The sequence below is a fragment of the Lipophrys pholis genome (genome assembly GCF_963383615.2).
Source record: "Lipophrys pholis genome assembly, chromosome: 3".
Lineage (NCBI taxonomy): Eukaryota > Metazoa > Chordata > Actinopteri > Blenniiformes > Blenniidae > Lipophrys > Lipophrys pholis.
This window is the reverse complement of record NC_137627.1, coordinates 27080128-27101558: the sequence shown is the minus strand read 5'-3', so window position 1 is coordinate 27101558 and position 21431 is coordinate 27080128. Positions and strand designations below refer to the sequence as shown.

At 45.1% G+C, this 21431-nt stretch overlaps 1 protein-coding gene across 1 annotated transcript in view; it reads left to right on the top strand.

The window, feature by feature from the left end:
* bcas3 (BCAS3 microtubule associated cell migration factor) overlaps positions 1 to 21431 on the top strand; it is a 415011-nt gene that overhangs the window by 137390 nt on the left and 256190 nt on the right. Inside the window, exons 17-22 of the mRNA XM_080459250.1 lie at positions 5597 to 5721; positions 5929 to 6094; positions 6169 to 6266; positions 16377 to 16477; positions 20309 to 20505; positions 21036 to 21133. Coding sequence (XP_080315376.1) covers positions 5597 to 5721; positions 5929 to 6094; positions 6169 to 6266; positions 16377 to 16477; positions 20309 to 20505; positions 21036 to 21133 — 785 coding nt within the window. The remainder of the gene's footprint in view (positions 1 to 5596; positions 5722 to 5928; positions 6095 to 6168; positions 6267 to 16376; positions 16478 to 20308; positions 20506 to 21035; positions 21134 to 21431) is intronic.

Genomic DNA, 21431 nt, shown 5'->3' with positions numbered 1-21431 from the left:
AATGTGAGTCTTCAAACTCCTTCTACAAACATCAACCGTGTGCAGCGCTGCACCTTTCAGAAAAGTTGTGTTTTCTGTCTTCATACTGAAAACAATGTCTCATACCACTGTAAAGACACAACCAGCCAAATCACAGTGGAAGTTTGGTTTTTACTCAGATGTGCTCTAAAGCCGGACTAAACGCTAAAGGGACACAAACACAAACTTTCATCTTTACAAAGCTCTGTCTCAACTCTGAGGGCTCATGTGTTTTTGAGGAACTTATGGTCAGATTACTGAAACAGAACTTGTTTTATTTGCTTCACCAGGATGAGCTCCATTTTTGTTTTCTTGAGTTAACAACATTATGGCCTACATTTCTTCCATGGTCAGTTTAAAGAAGAGGCTCTGGTTTAGAAAAAGGTGATAGTTTCTCCTTGAACCTTTGTCCAGTGTCGACTGAGTTTCCCCCTCGGTCGTCATTAGCTGTGTGCTCAGCAGAGCCTCCAGGCGGAGTCCTTTCCAAGAGCTGTTGTAAAATAATAAACGTGACGTTGAAGGATGTCTCCTTCACATGACTGGCCCCTCTCTGTCTTTGCTCTCCTTCCTGTCCAGTCTTAATACCAGCTCCTTTTCCTGATAAGAATGCACCATATGGCCCAGAATCAGCACAATGACAGCCACACAGCTCTGTCACTGGACAGACAGCTCAAGTGAGCGCTATCATATTTGTTTACTGGGGCCCTGGAAATAAATGGAAGCTGCCACCGGACTTCCAGCGCCGCCCTCCTCCCCCTCAGAGGCGCCTCATGTTAGCCCGGACATAGTAATGCGAAGGGACTTTGATGGTTGATGTCGCAGATTGAATTATGCCCTTGAGGAAAAGCTATTAGCTCAGTCAAGAGTCCTCATTTGTTAAATTAAAAGTGGAAATGACATGTGAGTAGTCTTTTCAGTGAATTAAAGTTGCAAAGAAAATGGATCCCTCTCCCTGTAAAGGGAGCGGAGGGAAAGAAAAGCAGCCGTTTGTTTGGTGACATCCATCTCCTCCTGCTACCAATCCCCCTCTGGATTTTTATGTTTCATAATTTATTGATATCGGATTACATTTTCTGTAACTTGGTGCCATTTGCTAACCTCGCGCTCTTAACCAGCGGCCCTCTCTGAAATGTGATTTCTGTCCACATGGAGGTTATTTATGGCTCTGCTCTGTTGGAATTGTGGGAACTGGATCACTCCTCCTACGTCTCCAACATAAAGTGTTGAACTCGTTCTCTTTCTAGGAAGCTTTGAACCTCTTGGAGAGGAGGTCAGCGTGTCTCTCTACCTCTCTGTGGAATATTCGTCTCATCCCTGAAAACCAACATCAGCTGGCTCTCAAACAGGATTTGTGTTTCCTGGGTTATTGAAACCAGTGAACCACAGGGCCTTTGAGGCTTTAACATATTTTCCAGAGATGGGAGCGATGGAACAGCAGAGCTTTCAGCAATTGAACACCTCACTAAAGAACAGCTCCCACACAGTTCCAGTCTGGAGGATCTGTTTGGGGAACACCAGTTCTATGGAGTCTTTGGACCAGCAGATCTCCATTCCCCCTGTTCCCACTGCACTTCACCGTCTTCTAGCCGTTCTCACTTTCATGGATCACAGTAGGATCCTGGAGTTTAAAAACTATACTCCTGCTCTGAACGGTACATGTTTTATGTCCTTCCGGTTCTGGGCTCTCTTGGTTTTCCTCCTGCGTTGTGGTGAGATTGTTTGATTGAAAGCAGAACCGTTCTGCAGAGGAGGAAGCTGCCGGGCTCTAAGTGGAGCTGTTTGTTAAACCTGTGATCTTTTGGATGCAGGGACGGACAAATCAGCCTCAGGAAGAGCTCCGAGGCCCGGACGAAGCCAACCTGGAGTCAGTGCAATATCCTGAGTGTGACTTTATCTCCCCTCCATCTCTCCATCACACACCGGGCTTACGGGGATATTTGGCTGTTCAGTCTTCTCCCTTTGACTTTGCTCTTTCTTTTGACTGCCTTCACCACTTCCTCTGTCCCGACGGCTCGTTCACACGGTGTCGGCCAAACAAAGACGTCCACATGTTGCCGCATCCAGCCAGTAATTTATGAAGTGCTGACAGTGCGAGGAAACCAAACAGGGAGCGTTTTAGCAGCAGGGGCTCCCTCGGCACCCGGTACCATGGAAAACTGAAAAACACTGCTCAGTAACTTTCTTAAGGTGGTGGTCAGAAGCTTCAGCACACGACAGGAGCTGTCACACTCAGATTAACATGCTGCCATTATTCGAAGCAGATTACAGATTACAGGTGTTTCACATCTGAGCCATTAGAATGAAGTCCTGTGGTTTATCTGGTCCTTCTGTTTTAAGGATTGCGTTGCCCTTGTGTTTCCATGTAGAGTTCCTTCACTCAAGTGTTTGAGATCAGGTCTGTAGCTGCTTTTCATCCTGAAACATGAATGCGATTCCCACCCTGAGGAAGGACCGCTACTCAGATGAAAGTAATAGAACAGAGACTTGTCAACTCGTTTTGCTCATCAGACTGTATCAACTCAAAGTGCAGATTGGATACTGAATACCCTTTCTATCAAACAAGCACATTTATTGACTGAACTTTACTGGAGAATGTCAGATTTTGATTGGAATTTGCCAAATTATGACTCAGACCAACATGATGTATTTGAATGATTTATTTTCATTGTATGACCATTTTAATTCATTTTGGTTCATGAAGCAGTGACAGAGTATTAATTATTGATATATGGTGGAAATTGATTTCACAAATTAAGCATTTTTCCACCGCTTGAGCAGTCCACAAAGAGCTTTACAGTTAATCACATTCACACTCACTCACACACCAATGGAGGCGGCTGCCATGCAAGAAGCTCAGTCCGTCCATGGGAGCAGTTTGGGGTTCAGTGTCTAGTTCAAGGACACTTGCACATGTGGTAGATGTGGAATTGAGACACAACCCGCTCTACAAACTGAGACGCAACCACCCATGAATTCATTTTCTCACAATTTATGAATTCAATGATGTCGTCATTTTGTAAACAGGCTGGGGGACTTCACACAGTGGAGCTTCACATCAGATATGGATTTTCATAGAAGCACCAAATTATTGTTCTACATAGACACAGCTGTGGTTTCCACCTGTCCATTCTAGTTGATCATCTCCTGTTTTATCCATTAATCTCACTGTTTTAGCATGAAGGGACTAAAGGAACCAGATAGAACCACAGTGATATGAACTCCTGAGGAGGTTTCTGCAGCTGGACTCAGTCGTTAATGATTCACTGGATATAAGTCCACTGCTGAAGCAGGTCTGAACAGCTATTCTGAGGTCTTCGTCATCACTCACATGAGGTTGGTCTTCTTTGAGCACCAGCAGTTTGACTTCTTTCAACCTCTTCTCCTTCATGTAGTGAACGGTAGTCAATCTGAGCGAGTGGTGTGTTGTTCTGTTGCTCTTTCTCCTTGGCGGTGCTCGTTCAGACAGAAGTGAGCGCGTTGCTTTTATGCCCGTGTGGTTTCAGAGGTGGAGGTTAAGTACCCATGTGGGAGTGTGTGACACCAGCCGGGGCCTTAAAGCCGTGAGCCTCTCTGGTGCCTGATCCGCTGCGACCACATTCTGCTGTCCACGTTGGTTAGAAGGCCGGACAGTAATACCAGACCTGGCTACTGTTCCCTGATTGTTTCCATATGGAGCCCTATCACAGCTCAAAGCTCTTTCTGGCTCCACTTCCTCTCAAACAGTCCTGACATGCTGAATATTCCAATAACTCCCAATAAATTCCCTCTTGCGGCTCTTTCATGCAGACGCTTTAGAAATGCAGCTCGGACTCTGCAGCTGAGTCCAGCAGCTCCAACTTGACTCCCCCAGGAGAAATAACACGTTTGCTTCGTGACAGATTATTCTGTTTTAATGTTAGAAAACATTATGTGTAAATGCAAGACAAATCTATTTCTACAGCACCTTTCAGACACAAACCAAATCACAGTGCTTTACAAAGAAATAAAAGAAATACATGAAATCAAAGCCATCAAGAGTAGTAAGCAATTAAGATGATGAAATAAAGTCAAACAAAGGGATTTAAAACAGCTTAAAAAGGAGAATAGATACAGTAAAAGCTTTATTAGGATACATGTGTGAAGGTAATGAAAGAAGTCCAAACCCAAACAACCTCTTCAGCATCTTTTGTTTTTAGGTGTTTTTGTTGCATGAGAGAATGGGTGATTTTATCGGTAGTATCACGCTCATATTTTGTAAACTGGTTTCCTACAAAGTCTTGAAGCAGCTTCAGCATTAGAAACTCTGTTCCTCTATGAACTGCAGTGACTCAAACCAGTTGGTCCGCTCAAACCCAGTCCAAGAACTCACAATCCCCAAAAATCTGATCAAAAAAAAGAAGAAAAATAATAGTAATAATGATAATTATGATGACAATGATGATTTTTTAAAATACATATAAAATATCAGTATAAATGAGTAATATATTTGATATTTTTAAGGCAGACTTTCATTCAAATTTCTCCAAGTTGAATGATATATTGATAAATACAATTATATAACTTCATGATTTTTGTCATGCAGTGTGATTTAGAAAACTATGCAAAGTGAAACATTGCAGATGAAACAATGTTGCTGTTGATCCCTGACATAAACCTTTATGTGTTTACATGGAAACATTGGATTCAAAGATCATTAGAATCAATTATTGAATACGGGTACAATACAATTTTATTGTAAGAAAGATAACCCTGTAATAACAGCAGATTATGTGGATTGGGTGCTTAGCATGGACCTCTGTGGACCGGCCGCCTGGAAATGAATCAAACAAGCATGAATATTGGTCTTTCTGATACTATATGTCTCAATGTATCACTAACGTCAATCGATAAATAACTACATCAATTGTTATTATTAACAAACATGTTTTAAAAGTGGGGATGTCTTTGCTTTCTCATGAACTTATTTAAATGAAATAAGGCTATTGATAGAGGGAGTGCTGAAGGACATGAAATGTGCACCTTCTGTCAATAAACTGCTATAAAGTTGAATATAAAGGGAAATGTTTTACATAGATAGATAGATAGATAGATAGATAGATAGATAGATAGATAGATAGATAGATAGATAGGTTCACAGCAGTCAGGTACAGAGCACATATAACAAATATAATATGATTAAAGTGCATTAGAAACTACAGGTAGTTTAATATATTAAAATATTTTAAGAAGTTACAACCAAACACTGCGTGTGCAGATATAAGTATGAACACATTACATATAATCATACATATAGAAAATGGTTTGTGCATATTTTGCAGTGTTGGAGGCAGAGATTCTTGGGCTTCAGTGAGGGTCGGGGCGGCAGAAGTCAATAGATTATAGTCTGATGACACGAGGAAGGAGGGAAGGATTTCCTGTTGCCTTCTTTTAGACAGCGAGGCCAGAGAGTCTGTGGCTGAAGCTGCTCTTCAAGTGTTCATTAAGACAAGTTGATTATTAAGCATATGCTTGTAATTGGCCATGTTGGTTGTTTGGTGACAGTCATGCGTGTTGAGATCCTCCATGTTGAGTGTTTTTTCTTCGTTTCTCCTCCCTGAAGCAAAGCCAAGCCGCCTCCTCAGATCTCTCCCAGCAAGTCGAGTGGAGGAGAGTTCTGCGTGGCCACCATCTTTGCTTCGTCCCGCTCCTGGTTCATCACAAACCCCAACATGAAGCGAGAGAAAGGTGAGCCCGCCATCGTTCAGTTATCAGGCTGCTCACCTGTGCTCAGAGAGCATCTCAGTGATGCGTGCAGTGTGTCCAGGATCATTTCTGCTCCTTGTACACAAACAGCACCTCTTCTTCTGAACGCTGCCCCCAACAGTCCCGCTGGTACTGCAGCGTTTGGTCTGTTTGAACAACCCTTTCTGATGTGTTTGTGTCTCCTCACAGACCAGTCCAAACAGTCCGTGGTGGACTCGCTCTACATCGTCAGTTGCTATGGTAACCTGGTGGAGCATGTCTTGGAGCCTCGGCCCATCAGCACGGCTCAGAAGATCAGCGACGACACGCCGTTGGAGCTCAACACGTGTCCCAGGGCCTGCTGGACTCTGGCCAGGTCAGCAGGGGTCATGTTGGGGTGAAATACCTCTGAAGAAGCTGCTCTTACAGAAGGTTTGTGTTCCGGTGCAGGACTCCGCAGTGGAACGAGCTGCAGCCTCCGTTCAACTCCACCCATCCCCTGGTGCTGGCCTCGGACCTGGTGCAGTACTACCAGTGTCTGCTCTCCGGTACGTCTCCTCATTCATCACTGCAACACTTACATGCTTTCACACTGCATGTATTCATGTTTAATTCTGAATTTATTTATCTTTATATATCTTTTGCTCAGATTCAATGTTCATTCATAGTTTTTCACATAATTTAAATACCTCATCTATCAGACTCCAGAGTGCAGAGTTCACAGCTCTGCAGAAGACAGCATGCTGTGTGTACAGGAGTGTTCATTATTCATGAAATGAACTTATCTCCTGGAAATAAATCAGAAAAGTGGGATTGTTCTTATGTTGAGGACTTAATATTGAACTGCTGAATTCTGCCTCCCAGCAGCACGGCACCTTAGAATCAAGAGAACATGATTTTCAGACTCTGAGCCGGTCAAAGGTCAATTCTGGGCACAGAACGGTGGCGTAGTGATCAAATGATGATGAACTGAACGTTCAGACTGCATTTGTGTTGAAATACATCTGATAAGTTTCTGATTTAGGACCACAAACTAAACTCACCTGGGTCGGATTTGAAGGATTCGATTTCAGACTGTCATCAAGCAAACCAAAGTGAGATTCTGGATACAGTGTGAGCGCAGCAGTAGGCAGGATGGACCTTGGGATGACCAGCTCAAGTTGTAGGATACAACTTCTCACCTCTTAAACATCTACATGAATCCTCAATACATCAATCATCCAGACGAGATCAGCGCTCCTCTCAACCAGCTTCAACCACCTTACAGCAAAGAGTCAGTATGAGCTCAAATGGAACAAAACTCATGGCTTTGATGAGACATTTGAAGTTTCATCTCAAATGTCAGAAGGACTTCCAACAGCTAATACTCACAAATCTCTTCCCAAATGTATAAATATGGAACAAGTGTGTTTCAATACTGGATAAGCTCAAGTATTTGCTTTGAAACCCCCGCAGTGTGTGTTTATCCCGAGGATCCAATGTAGGTCTGTGTATGTTTTGGTAGCTCAGGCTCACAGGGACACGTACGTGTTCTGTATGTACTGTATGCATCATTAGCCGAGGCTGGGACCTCGATGCCCCGCTGCTTCTCCTGCTGACCATGTTGAAAGCAGGTCATCAGCCTCTTATTGGTGCCACATGCAGGGAAGGGACGGCTCCACTCACCATGCACAACATTCTCTTTCTCAGACTCCAGAGAAACATCTTCCTACCTCGTCTGTCCTCTGAGCTCCATCACAAGTCCTCCATGTTTTCCTGCGCTGGCACCTTGAATCAGTCCTTTGGTGGCACACGTCGGAGCCTGCTTCAGGACTAGTCCTACTGATGCTAAAAGATGTAGCACTCAGGCCAATTAGCCGACACCCTGAACTCACTCTAATTCAATAACAAGTCCAGAGCAGTGCGCACTTTAAGTCGCCGTCTGAAAGGCCATTTCACTAAAGCGCAGAGTGCACACGGATGGCCACACACGGAATCAATCCAGCCCAGTGGAATATGCTGGCGTTTTCAGCTCGCTCCATAATTATAAACATACAAAATCTGTAATTAGTTCTTGTGGGTGCTCCAGGGCAAGTGGTTGCTGTGTTTAGCCTCATCTGTGTACTCGTCTGCGTGGACTTCTGCAGCGCTCCAGGTCTAACTGGTAGGATATTTTCCCAAATTAGAGCTAATGGTCTCTCCTAGTGTCAGAGCGATGAGAACGCGTCGGAGTGACGGGCTCGGGCGTCAGCTTCCTCCACAGATCTCTGCCAGCGTGGGCCGTGGAGCTGACTGCATAATGAGAGAGATTCATTGCATTAACATTTACATCCAATTAACAAAAGCCAAATAACACCGCTGTGACTCTGCATCCCCCCGAACCGCTCATTGTGAACTCATGTGAGGTCAAGACGCTATAAACATAATTGTTCAACCCTCTGCCTCCTTCTTGAGCTCCTGCCATTTTCCCTCGGGGTCATGTTCCCTATACCACCACCACCACCACCACCACCACCCACCGAGCTGCTTTTAGCCTGCCACCTTCCCTCTCTGTACTGTGCACTGGGCGGGGTCTCCCAGCATTCTGTTTCCCAGCATGCATCTGCTGTGCCAGCTCCTTCCTGCCCTGCAGTGATCCAGGAGAGAACCTGGAGCCGACCTGAGGAGGAATTACTGCACAACCATAAGCTGCTCTTGCAGGCGCCTCTTCTGAGCAGAAAGATCAGGAAACTGAACAGACACACTGTCCACTCCCACAGAACAAACTGTACTCTCCAAATGGAATCTTCTCATTGATTCCTCACGAGAGAGTGCTTAGATAACAATGGTTTTACAACCCTGATTACAAGAAGATTCAGGACTCTCGAAAACATTGTTGTTACACTCAGTCTAGTTCCAGAGCCGCATTCAGCTCAAATTGATCTTCAGCAGCTCACACTACTCAAATGATACTACATTATAACCCTGGGATACACATTTCTGGACAAATCCAAATGTTCCCTTTGTGTTGTTGCAAACAGCTCCGTCTCAACCTAAAGCTAGTTTTAATAGGGAAGCACTGATACCAATATCAGCAACGGGTATTGTGTGCGATACTCGGATACACTGAGTACACTGGTTCATACACGTGAAAGCTACTGATACTTCCAGGCGAGAGATGTCATCGTGATGTCATCGGTCAGCAGCAGGTAGACCAGAGAGCATGAGCGATGCCCACGGTTTGGGGATTCTTTAATATTGAGAGAGACAAAAGTAAGACAGACTGTAAGTTATGTTCGGACAAAATATCAAGTGGAGGAGAAAGATAGTTCAACACCAGCAACTTCATCACCATTAGAGTTAGACTGACGTCGTTCAGTAGTTTAACCGCTCAGAACGTGACTCTGTGCTACATGCTACATGCTACATTTCACTGTTTACACACCAGCGATGCTACATGCTAAACATGATTAAAGTTTCACTGATACACTCGTTAACAGCGAGCTTGGTCCCTCGGTCTCCAGACTCCAGTACATGAAGCGTACAATGTTACACTACATACTGTAGACAACACTACGTGCTGTAGACTACTTTAGGTGTGTGTACTGTAGACTGTAAGACTACTGGAGGTGTGTGTACTGTAGACTGCCAATAACCATTTTAACAGTCTTGGCTCAGGGTTCAATATTGGTTATGTTCTCTGATCTCACTAAAACACTGAATGCATCAAAAAAAAACGATACGTTGACTGAAACCAAAGACGACATCTTCCCTGGTTGTCGTCATCACACGGATCTGATCGGACCGCCGGTCGTCCTGCTTCTGGCCCACATGCCATGTGTTTAACACCGCTGATGAACATATTACAACAGAGACCATTTACACCTGATATTTCTTTCACAAATATGTGATATTGTTGAAAGAGCTATGAACCTGTGTTGACTTTGATATCAGCAACACATTTTTTTGAAAGTTTAGGAAATTAGCAAACCTGTTTCATCTTATAGAACTGGTGTTTGTTTAATAATAACAACAGGGAGTGTGATAGAAAAGCGAGGAGAGTTTCAATGGTATCCCCGTGGAAATACATGGAGATGCAACCTTTTTAATGGAGAATATCTGATGCCTTTTCCAACTTGAGCATAAACATAATTACAAGCCTTTTGTATTTGATAAAACTAAAATCCCTCCTTTCCTAAATATGATTGTACATTGTGTGTGTTTAAAAATACACTGTGAATGCACAATAAAATAGAAAGTCTAAAGCATGAAGACATTTTGGATGTATATTATGTCAGTGAAACCGACACTGCAGACTAACTGAAAGTGCTGAAAGAAGAAGACGTGTATAAATAGCTGCTCCTGCTAATTGTCTTGCAGATTGTGTGTAGAAAGTTGGTTGGTGCGAGGCAGATAGGTGGCAGCAGCTGATTGACAGGCCATGGTCTCCGGTCTCGTTTCTCTATATTGGATGACCCAGGCTGATTAAAAATGCAGCATGCAGGGGAAGGAGTAGGAAGGAGAGAGGAAGGGCCGGGGTCAGAGCAGACCGGAGCCTGCAGGACGGGATGATAAAAGGCAGCGGTGGCGCCACTTCATGGTCACTATCTCCACCTGTCCATCTGCAGCAGCTACTGGCAGCACTCAGGATGCGCAGCACCGCCTCCACTGATAAGCAGCACAGACACACACTTTATACAGGGAGCTCACTAATAGAGGAGAGGCAATACGATGTGACCTTATGGAGTTCAGAGCCAGCATTCAGTGATCCAGTCTGCAGACTGTCCACTGACCAGTTCACAGCTCCATCAGCTCCGTCTGCAGACTGTCCACTGACCAGTTCACAGCTCCATCAGGTCCAGTATGCAGACTGTCCACTGACCAGTTCACAGCTCCATCAGCTCCGTCTGCAGACTGTCCATTGACCAGTTCACAGCTCCATCAGCTCCGTCTGCAGACTGTCGACTGACCAGTGCACAGCTCCATCAGGTCCATTCTGCAGACTGTCCACTGACCAGTTCACAGCTGTATCAGGCTCAGTCTGCAGACTGTCCACTGACCAGTTCGCAGCTCCATCAGGTCCAGTATGCAGACTGTCCACTGACCACTTCACAGCTCCATCAGCTCCATCAGGTCCCGTCTGCAGACTGTCCAGTGACCAGTTCACAACTCCTTCAGCTCCAGTCTGCAGACTGTCCACTTACCAGTTCACAGCTCCATCAGGTCCAGTCTGCAGACTGTCCACTTACCAGTTCACAACTCCATCAGCTCCAGTCTGCAGACTGTCCACTGACCAGTTCACAGCTCCATCAGCTCCAGTCTGCAGACTGTCCACTGACCAGTTCACAGCTCAGTTCAGAGCTGCTCGACTCTTCACATCCTAACTTGCTACGGTGACTTCATACTGTCATAGTGTTTTGGTAGGTGATGTTTGTCTCTCGGTCCCCACCACCACCTCCACCACCATCATCATCATCATCATCATCATCATCATCATCATCATCATCATCATCATCATCATCATCATCAGCACCACCACCATCACCTCCACCACCACCACCACCACCACCACAAAGCACACAAACCAGTGAATAATTCAAAGCCTGGATCTCTGGCTGGCTCCTCCGAGCCGGGTGATGAAGGAGGCGGTCCCAGCTCTGCTTTTTGGCTTTTTCCTCCCCCCGTCCTACCTGTCATATAATGTGCTAATTGTGGATACTGAATGACTGGCTGGCTTGGCAGCCCTCTCGGGACTCTGAAGCCCATGACAGGCCGGCCACAGTTGCCTCGTCAATAGATCTAATTGCTGGGAGAGAGGGGCCGGAGTGAAGGCTGCAGAGCATCAGGCGTTTGGTAAAGGGAAACCGTGGCGCCATGACGGGGTCAGTAATCAAAGAGAGGCAGAGAAAGGATGGGGGTAAGTGTAGCGCTGGCTGAATGAAGGAACTGTCAGTCAAATGCGCCTTGAATGATGTATAATGACTAAGCTATCCGCCCTGTCAGGATGCCAGCACCTATCTGCCAGAGTACGGCTCAAACAGCAACGCGAGAAGAGAGGAAAGTGAGAAGAGAGGCAGGTGGGGCCGTGGTGAGGCAGCGCAGCAAGTGGAATGTCTGGCAATCTGACCCGCAGAGTCCGCAGAGGGAGGAGGAAAATGAAAGAGGACAAAATTAATATTTAAGAAAATACAAATGGAGGAGATGAAGGTGATTGAAGCCGACGCCCAGACGGACCGCCATTCTCTGTTCACCCAGCAGCCGCCTTCCTGATCCATCAGATTGTTACAGCGCTTATCTATCCCTGGAGACCCCCCCCCCCCCCCCCGTCCTATGGAGGTTGGACCACATCAATACCTCAGGCAGCCTTTGTTCTTGTTCTGACTCCATGCTTCACTGCTCGGGCTAACAGGCCAACACACACACACACACACACACACACACACACACACACACACACACACACACACACACACACACACACACACACACACACACACACACACACACACAGGTATAAACCAGTTTCCTCTCTGAGGTGTTTTTACAAAAGTGCCCCAAAAAGTTTTTTTATATTTTTGATAAATTGACCAAATTAATTATGATCAGGTCCTAAAAACTGAGTCAAACTTTTAAATATCTCCATCATTCATTAACAGTCGCGTTAATGATGGAAGGCACACAACACATCACAAGACAAAAGCATCATCTCAGGTCGCAGAGCAAAGACACGATATTCAAGAGGAAGTGCACAATAATTTAATTATTCCTTTTCTCCTTTAGTTATTGAAGAATATATGATTCACCTCCATTTTAGACAAAAAACATTTTACGTTAGAATTCAGAAAAAAAGGGAAAAATATCTAGTTTTAAAAAAAGTTAAATTACTTTACAATTTGAGATTTTATTCTGTTTTTTGTGTCTCATAATGAAACACCACAATTTAAAGTTCCCTTTAGGTCATAATTGGTTATGATCTCCATCTCCATCTCCATCACAGAAAGCCGAACCTATCAATCTGATTAGTCTTTATCTCATAAATGCGTCAGTGTGTTCCAGATGTACCTCTTTGAATTTTTCCTTTTATCTATCTCACATCATATGACAGTTGTAATCCAATATTAGATGTGTCACAATAGATTACCTTGGTGATCTTCTCATTTGACCTATTTTGGCTTCTTTTCGTTTAAAAAAAAAAAAAAAAAAAAAAAAACTGAGCCCGATCAAAAATAACCTTTATTGTGTGACTGCTGATCTAAATCGTTATTCTTATTATTCTGACATCTTTGCTACCGCGCTATTTCTACTGCAATCTTTAACCAATTGGAACCATTCGAATATCAAAACGTGCAGTTTGTTCATGAGATGACTGCTGTGCTGTGTGCTTTCTATATCTTTAACCGTTTCCAAATAAATCACAAAAAACTACATACGAAGCGGATGGGAGAGGCACCTCATGGAGATCAATGGAGATCCTTTATCACTTCCTTCAGCTTCGTCAACATTACATTTCAGCTTCATTCAGCTTCAGCATTCACATTCACACAAAGCTCTGGTATGTATTTTATGTTTGATCACATTTATAGTCAAAAGAGCCTTTCTTTACCCCCAAAACATGTTTAACCTTCAAAATGAAGCCAACATGTTTAGACATCATTTTCTTATGTTGCTTTTCTGAAGTTTCTTCTGTACAGATTAAAATGGTCCATATTTTATTCATATTTAGCTTGTTTTACCACCGCCACAGACAGTGGTTCTTCACTTCTTCATCTCACTGCCACAGACAGTGGTCCTTCACTTCTTCACCTCACTGCCACAGACAGTGGTCATTCACTTCTTCACCTCACTGCCACAGACAGTGGTCCTTCACTTCTTCACCTCATCACCACAGACAGTGGTTCTTCACTTCTTCACCTCACTGCCACAGACAGTGGTCCTTTACTTCTTCACCTCACTGCCACTGACAGTGGTTCTTCACTTCTTCACCTCACTACCACATACAGTGGTTCTTCACCTCACTCCGCTCCCACTCACGGCTCTAAAAACCCTGAACTCCTACGTTTGATTAGATAATATTCTAGTGGCAGCGGTGGACGGACTGGTGACATTTAGAGGGTGCTGGTCAATTCCCTGTGGGTCAGAAGTTTCTGGGTCGGAAAGGAGGCCATTCCTCAGTATTTTTCCGCAGCATTGAGGTTAAAATCGATACCTGCAATGTTTCTTCATTTTTATGTCCACAGGGTTTTGGGCTCCAGGGTTTCTGTTCAGTGGGAGAAGGGTCCAAATGGCTCTGAGTGTTGAAGGTCACGACCTCTGGGCGAGTGAAAATGCAATTTTTTTTTCAATAAAATATTTCCGTTGTTTTCCTGAGATTAATAGAAATATAGTGTTGAATATTGATATTATCTGTTTTTCACCTCGTTAAGTAATTTTTGATAATTATTGTGATAAATCATCAATGTGATCAGTGTCTTCTGCTGATCAGTGTCTATTGAGTATCAATAATGATAATATACTGTATAACTAAAGGCAAACTGATCAAATGTGTTATTTCAGAGGAGTGTGTGAAACTGGTAGCCCGTCGTATGAGTCGGTAGCTATGAAGCAGCTCTCAGGTTCAGTTCAGCTCTCAGGATTTTAATCCCCACCCCCTGACCCCACCCAAGGTCTTTATCCCTACCCTACCTGAACCAGTGTTTTGAGTCACTCCCCCAATCTGTCTGTCTGTCCTGTTCTTTTCTGTCCTATATCCTCTCACCCAACCGGCCAGCAGAACGCCGCCACCTCTGAGTCTGCTTCTGCAGGTTCCTCCTCTGAGTCTGCTTCTGCAGGTTCCTCCTCTGAGGGAGTTTTTCCTTTCCGCAGTCGCTATGCTGCTCATGTGGATCTCTTGGGTTTCTCTCTTTAAAAATGACAGAGAAATGACTGTGGTGTATGTGGTGCTATATAAATAAAGTTGAATTGAACTACAGAGAAGTTGTAGAGTCACTACAAAGGAGCCTACAGAGGAGCCGGTGCACTGTGTTAGGGTCCACTTGTTCCAGGAGCATCAGACTTACAGACTCACATTAGTGTGTTAGTAGCTGTGTTTTGTGCAGAGATGCAGTACCTGTGGACTCCTCTAGGACAGAGTCTGCAGCTGGCCTGTTATCCTGAGTGGACAGCAGTGAGGAATGTTCTGTCTCTGAAGCTGCATCGACGTCCAGCCTCTTAAGAGCATGTAATGACTGTAGGAAAAGCAGAAGGCGACTGATACCACTGTAACTGCCGGGGTTTAGTCTGGACACACACACACACACACACACACACACACACGCACACACACACGCACACACACACACACACACACACACACACGCACACACACACGCACACACACACACACACACACACACACACACACACACACACACACACACACACACACACACACACACACACACACACAGTATGCTTGACCCGTGGGGATGACCACTAGCTGCCCACAGTGGAGCCTGGCTGCCACTCCAGCCATTGAAAGCCCCCCTCCACACACACACACACACACACACACACTGGAAACCCGATCCAGCCAGTCCGCCAACTGCTTCAGAACATCAATAATTAATTAGGGAACAGCTATTGGCCCCAAGGGTCAGAGAGCTTGGAGGGAGTGGGAGAGGGTGTGTGTGTGTGTGTGTGTGTGTGTGTGTGTGTGTGTGTGTGTGTGTGTGTGTGTGTGTGTGTGTGTCCAGACTTAACCCTGGCAGTTACAGTGGCATTTACCCCCCCCCCCCCCCCCCCCTTGGGGGGATTCATAATTCTTTAAAGAAATAACTGGTCCTGCAGGTTTTTACAGGTACCTGCTGCACCACGTCCCACAATGCACCTGCTGAAGGCTCCCAAGAGGAAACTCACTTTATCATCATGAGCCTAAAGTGAACAAATAAAACTAATGCAAAGAGATACACAAAATGACTACTGGGTGTAAACAACCACATCACACACACAGTGACTCCACAAACACACTCAGACGGTCGCTGACACGCAGGAGAGACTGCCAGGCTCAAACCACTGAGAAACACTGAAGAACAACAACTTCATCACATTTCATCACAAAGACACACACAAGAAGCAAAACCAACAAAGTGACAACAAACAGCTAAACAGACAAGACACAATGACCACAGACAACAAGGAGCAATAAGTCAACAACGAAGAAAGAAAAGTCAGAAACAGAAACAGACACACACACCCATTACCACACAGGTACACATAGTGAAGAGGAGGGGTAAAATAGTTGAATCACAATCAATGGCAAGACAAAATGACAAAATCAAATCAACACACACACACACACACACACACACACACACACACACACACACACACACACACACACACACACACACACACACACACAATTTGTCACCCATCAGCTGTCCAATGAATCCATTACTGTTGGAATTGAGTCCCTGAGTCTCATGTATGGATACTGGCTGTCTGTATCAGTCAATTCTTAATGACATTAACGCACTTTAATAATCTAAATGTCAGGAGCACTTTTCCTTCACAGGAAGATTAATGTAAATACTTAATGATCTTGTGTGACGTATCAGTGTCCGCACTGAGCCCTTCTTCTTTCTCTTATGTTACTTTTAGCCGCCAAGGTGCTTTTGAAGACGATGTGTTGTGACAGTGTGATCTGCTGTGGTATGTTTCAGCGATGCCTCCAGGAAGTCCTGGGCCCATCACTCGTCACGAGTCGTCCGACAGCCTGGCGTCGGACCACAGTGGCCAGGAGGACGAGGAGTGGCTCTCACAGGTAACACCTCCACTCAGACCAGCATTTCACCAGCTGGCCGACACTGCAGTATATTCTACTTTATTTTCCCCAAGAGGCCGTCCAAGCACTGCCACCAACTGAACAGGCTTTAGACAGGCTCATGTATGCAGCTGCTGCCATTCCCTTAATGTGGATTATTTGATTCATAATCATCATTTAGAAGAGCTCTTTACAACCTGGGAAGGACATAGTACCTGCAGTTAAATCATTGTCTCCACCTGAGTGGAACAAAGTATGGCTTTTCACATAAACCCAGTCCTTCTGTGTATTCAGCAGTATTTTGTGGTTTTCTGCAGAGGAATCCTGGGCAGGGTTAAAGGGTTGGGAGTAGAAGTGTCTTCCTGTATTGTGAGATGTTAACAGATTGTGCTGGCAGCATGAAAAAGCCAGTACTTCCACCCGGGTCTTTTCAGCTTGGTTAACCGTCACAGCACTCATCTCTGGTGTCGGCAGGTAACCCACTACATTTTCACCATCAATAATTCTGCTATATGCATAATTGATTGGGTAAAATGCACCCCACTTAGCTTGCACAGCCCTGGTTCATATCTGCCATGATAGTTTGCCAGTAGCAAAACTATCCATTGCACTCACCTGTATTTTTGGTGAGTTCCTGTCAGCGCAGTGGCCGCGATGCACTCGTCAGTACTTGGAAATGTAACTCAGCAGCTCCACATACCTTCACATGTACCTGAAATGATTTGGAAGTAACTCTTGTGGAGTGTTTTGAACATCTGATGCATTCAGGGCAGCAAGAGCAAACGCAGATAAAACATTTACCTTGAGTTCAGCAGAACAGGGCCGTTCCTTCTCATCGGGTCCCTGTGGACAGAGTGAAAATGCAGATATGAGGTAGGATAGCTGGGTGGACGGAGAAACGCTAACACGTATGAGCTGTATTGAATTAGAAGCTGAGTACTGCCTCCTGGATTTGATTATTTCATATCAGTTGCCCTCAGTAGATTATCGGTGTTGGGATTCAGGATTGATCAATGGTCCCCTAATGAAATGTGAGGTTTGTGACCCTGCATGTCAGGAGCTCTTCTGATGGAGCTCCAGACCTCCTGTGAAGACCTGAGCCACCGCAGTCACTCGTCTGCTGTCACCCGTCTGTTTTACATTTTAAATTACCTTCATCCCACCAGCTCCTGTCACACTGATCAATAATTAGGTTTTAGAAATCAGCTCCAGGCAACAAAGTATGGGAACATGGACAGCGGCCGGCCGGCGAGCCACCAGTGGCTCTCAGGTCAGCTACTGAATAACAAGGATTTTTGAAAGGAGAAGTGATTGTTTTTCTGTTTTGTTTTTTGAGTTATTGAAGCACTTTTAGCGTGGCTTCACCGTCACAGCCTCCTGGGACGGACGACTGTTAGAGTTCCATCAAAACACACTCAAACATCTCAACAAACTGTTGTCATTCACACATTCAAACACCTCTCGATATGCCAAGAAATGCAAAAGTTTGTTCCACTGATTTGACACTGGAAACACAAGTTTTTGGAAAAGGCTCCCAAAGTCGAACTTTTTAAAATAAAAAATAAAAGAAGTCTCTGAGACCTTTGAACAAAGAAACACATTTATCTAAAACTAGTAGCTCCAATGTAAATCTCAACACTTCCCCAGGACAAGCTAATCAGATCCATGTTGCTCACTTTTAGAATTGATAGAACTGTCCGGTCGATAGTTTAAATCAGTTTTATCACATATATATTAAAGTCTTTTTTAAAGACATGTCGATGCCGGAAATATTTTACCTTGCTGATAATAAATGTTTTTAGAACTACAAAATTAACACAATTCAGCTTTATCACATGGTGTGAGCCTGGCACCAGAAGCAGTCTTTCTGAATGGAGAAAGATCCATGTGCAGGTCAGGCTGACGATACACTCTCATAATCACCGTAGGATCGTTCCTGAATGACTTCAGTCTTTTTTCGTGTTTTGATTCTCTTTGTAAACTGATTGTGGGATATAAAGGGGCAGATAACATGAGTTCATTCCTCCTTCTGCTCGTTTTTTCAAAAGAAAAACACGTCACCGTGGTCTAATTCAGTGTCAGCCTCAATCACACATCAGGATGAAGTCTGCAGCAGCATTTCACACACTGAGTGTGTGTGTGTGTGTGTGTGTGTGTGTGTGTGTGTGTGTGTGTGTGTGTGTGTGTGTGTGTGTGTGTGTGTGTGTGTGTGTGTGTCAGGAGCCAACGCTGGACTCAAACATCTGGACCCTCCATCTTGCTGCACACTGGGCACATGAGTAGTTGCTTGGCTCTGTGGCTGGCCGTGACATTGATGGTGTTAACCGTCAAAACACACATACACACGTGCGCACACACACACACACACACACACACACACACACACACACACACACACACACACACACACACACACACACCAGGTGACAGTCCTCCCCCCCTCCCTCTGTGGCCTAATTTGCACAGCTGTGATAAATTATAGATCGGTAAACGTGTACATGCATGTGTGTGTTTTCAGTCGAATTAAGGGAGTGTGTGAGACATTGGTACCTGGCAGCCACAGAGGAGAGACACTGGGAGGTGAGACACGTTGGGAGTAAAGATAATGAAATGTGAAGAGTGAGACACCCAGAGGCGTGCTAAGTGCTGCCGGGAGCAGGAAGAGGGAGTTGGCGTGGGAGAGCGGCGGGCGACGGGGATCCAGAGCCGGAGCGCTTCCATCACTACATGTGAGGTGAAGAGGAGATGGTGAACGAAGGAGGCAGTAATTGTCTGATGTTTACGAGTCACACTCTCAGAAGTCCTGTCTCCTCGTACTTCCAGCCAGCATTAGTACCACTCAGCGGACTCTCCTGCTCCCAGCAGGCCGAGCTAGGACCTGCTGCCAGCACGCCGCCAGCTCCACGCTCCTATTAACCCTCTGAGGCTCCCGACACCCCAGACCTTCACCGCGGCTGACACCAGCCTCAGACTTCCTGTGCCATCACAAGACTGAACCTTTTATTTTGTCATGTGGCTGAGCTCAGCTCTAAGACAGACACCAGAACCAGGTCCGGTGAGAACTCCAAGTTCCTGTATCCGATGTTCTTAAAGGGCCGAGTTTTCACCTGAGATCCATTACAGTGGCTGCTGGTTGCTTTTTAATGTTAACACTTGACCTTTGACCACATGTGCTCTCAGGTCTGACTTACTGCAGTTATTTTGAAATGTGTTCGAGCTCCTGTTCCAACTTTGTTTTGAACGCCATGAATGACGGCCTGTTTTTTGATAACGTCTCCCGAGGTGGAACTTTTGAAAAAGGTCTGTCACCGTGTAGACGCACAACAACGAGACTTGAAACACTGCCAATGGTCCTGGTCACTGCGGCCGCACTAACGAGTTCCTCTGCACATGCTCAGTAGAGACAATCAGAACAATGTTTCCTCCGTGTTGTCATCACTCCCAGTCCATATTCTCCTGGACTTGATACTCTTATTTTGACAGTCAACATAATAACAATCCAACTTGGCAGTTTTATTTTGACAGTCACCGTAATAACAATCCAACTTGGTGGTCTGTCCATTAGAATGTCCTAGTTCTCCCATTGTTAATGTTTAGAGCTCATTGTTCTCTGCTGCATGCGTGCGTGACTAGACCAGCCTTGACTAGTGGACTAACGTGGTAACTCCATCATTGTCAGTATTTCTGCCATTGCCGTGAAAATGGACATCATTTTCATATCATTGCGGCGTAAACTTGAACATTTTTCTGATATGAAAACATCAAACGATGCATTTTCACCTGAAAGGTGGTGTAAACAGGGCCTTGGTGTTTCCTCTGGTTTTGGTTCAGGTGGAGATTGTGACCCACACCGGCCCTCATCGCCGCCTGTGGATGGGCCCCCAGTTCCAATTTAAGACCATTCAGGCTTCAGGCCAGACCACCGTCATCTCGTCCTCGTCCTCCGTGCTGCAGTCGCACGGCCCGGCCGACGTCCAGCAGCCTCTATTGGACTTCGACACAGACGACCTGGACCTCCACAGCCTCAGGTCCGACACGTCTGAACATCCACCCCACAGTTTGAGGCAGTGTTGCTGTTGATCGGGGCTCTGCTTTATGCCTTTATGAGAAACATTATCACCATCGATTAAAATATCATCAGAGATTCAACACAGCTCATCTAGTTTCATATACACAAGATTTTGTTTTATTCACCTGCTTTTTTAGCCTTTTGAGCCATTTTAGATATTTAGCCAATTTTGCATGTTTCAGCTGTTTTAACCAATTTTATTACTTTTTTTCTTTTTGCTGTTTTAACAATTGAAACCATTTCAGCCTTTTTAAATTTGTGTTGTTTTCTATTTGTAGTCATTTGATCTGTTTGATCAACTTAGCTTCAAGTTGTTGTGTTTGAGACGTGTGTGTGTGTGTGTGTGTGTGTGTGTGTGTGTGTGTGTGTGTGTGTGTGTGTGTGTGTGTGTGTGTGTGTGTGTGTGTGTGTGTGTGTGTGTGTGTGTGTGTGTGTGTGTGTGTGTGTGTGTGTGTGTGTGTGTGTGTGCGTGCGTGTGTGTGTGTGCAGGATCCAGCCAGTCCGATCAGAGCCGGTCAGCATGCCCGGCTCCTCCCGGCTGGTGAGCGATCGCAGAGGGCCGGCCAACATCATGGAGGCAGGATCAGGTAGGAACCTGACTGTTTCTCTCTTCCACCCCTCGTCCTGTGCTCTGTGACTCTCTCTCTCTCTCTCTCTCTCTCTCTCTCTCTCTCTCTCTCTCTCTCTCTCTCTCTCTCTCTCTCTCTCTCCTTCTGTGTGTTGGTGGCCGTGATCCCGACCTGGTCATTCTGTTCCTTCTACATCTCCACTCTTCTCATCCTGATCACACTCACCATGAGACCCACTGGAGATACAGCAGACATAAGAGATGTTTCTTCCCTCAGACTGAACCGCAGGAGCTTTTTACTGAGAGTCAACAACACA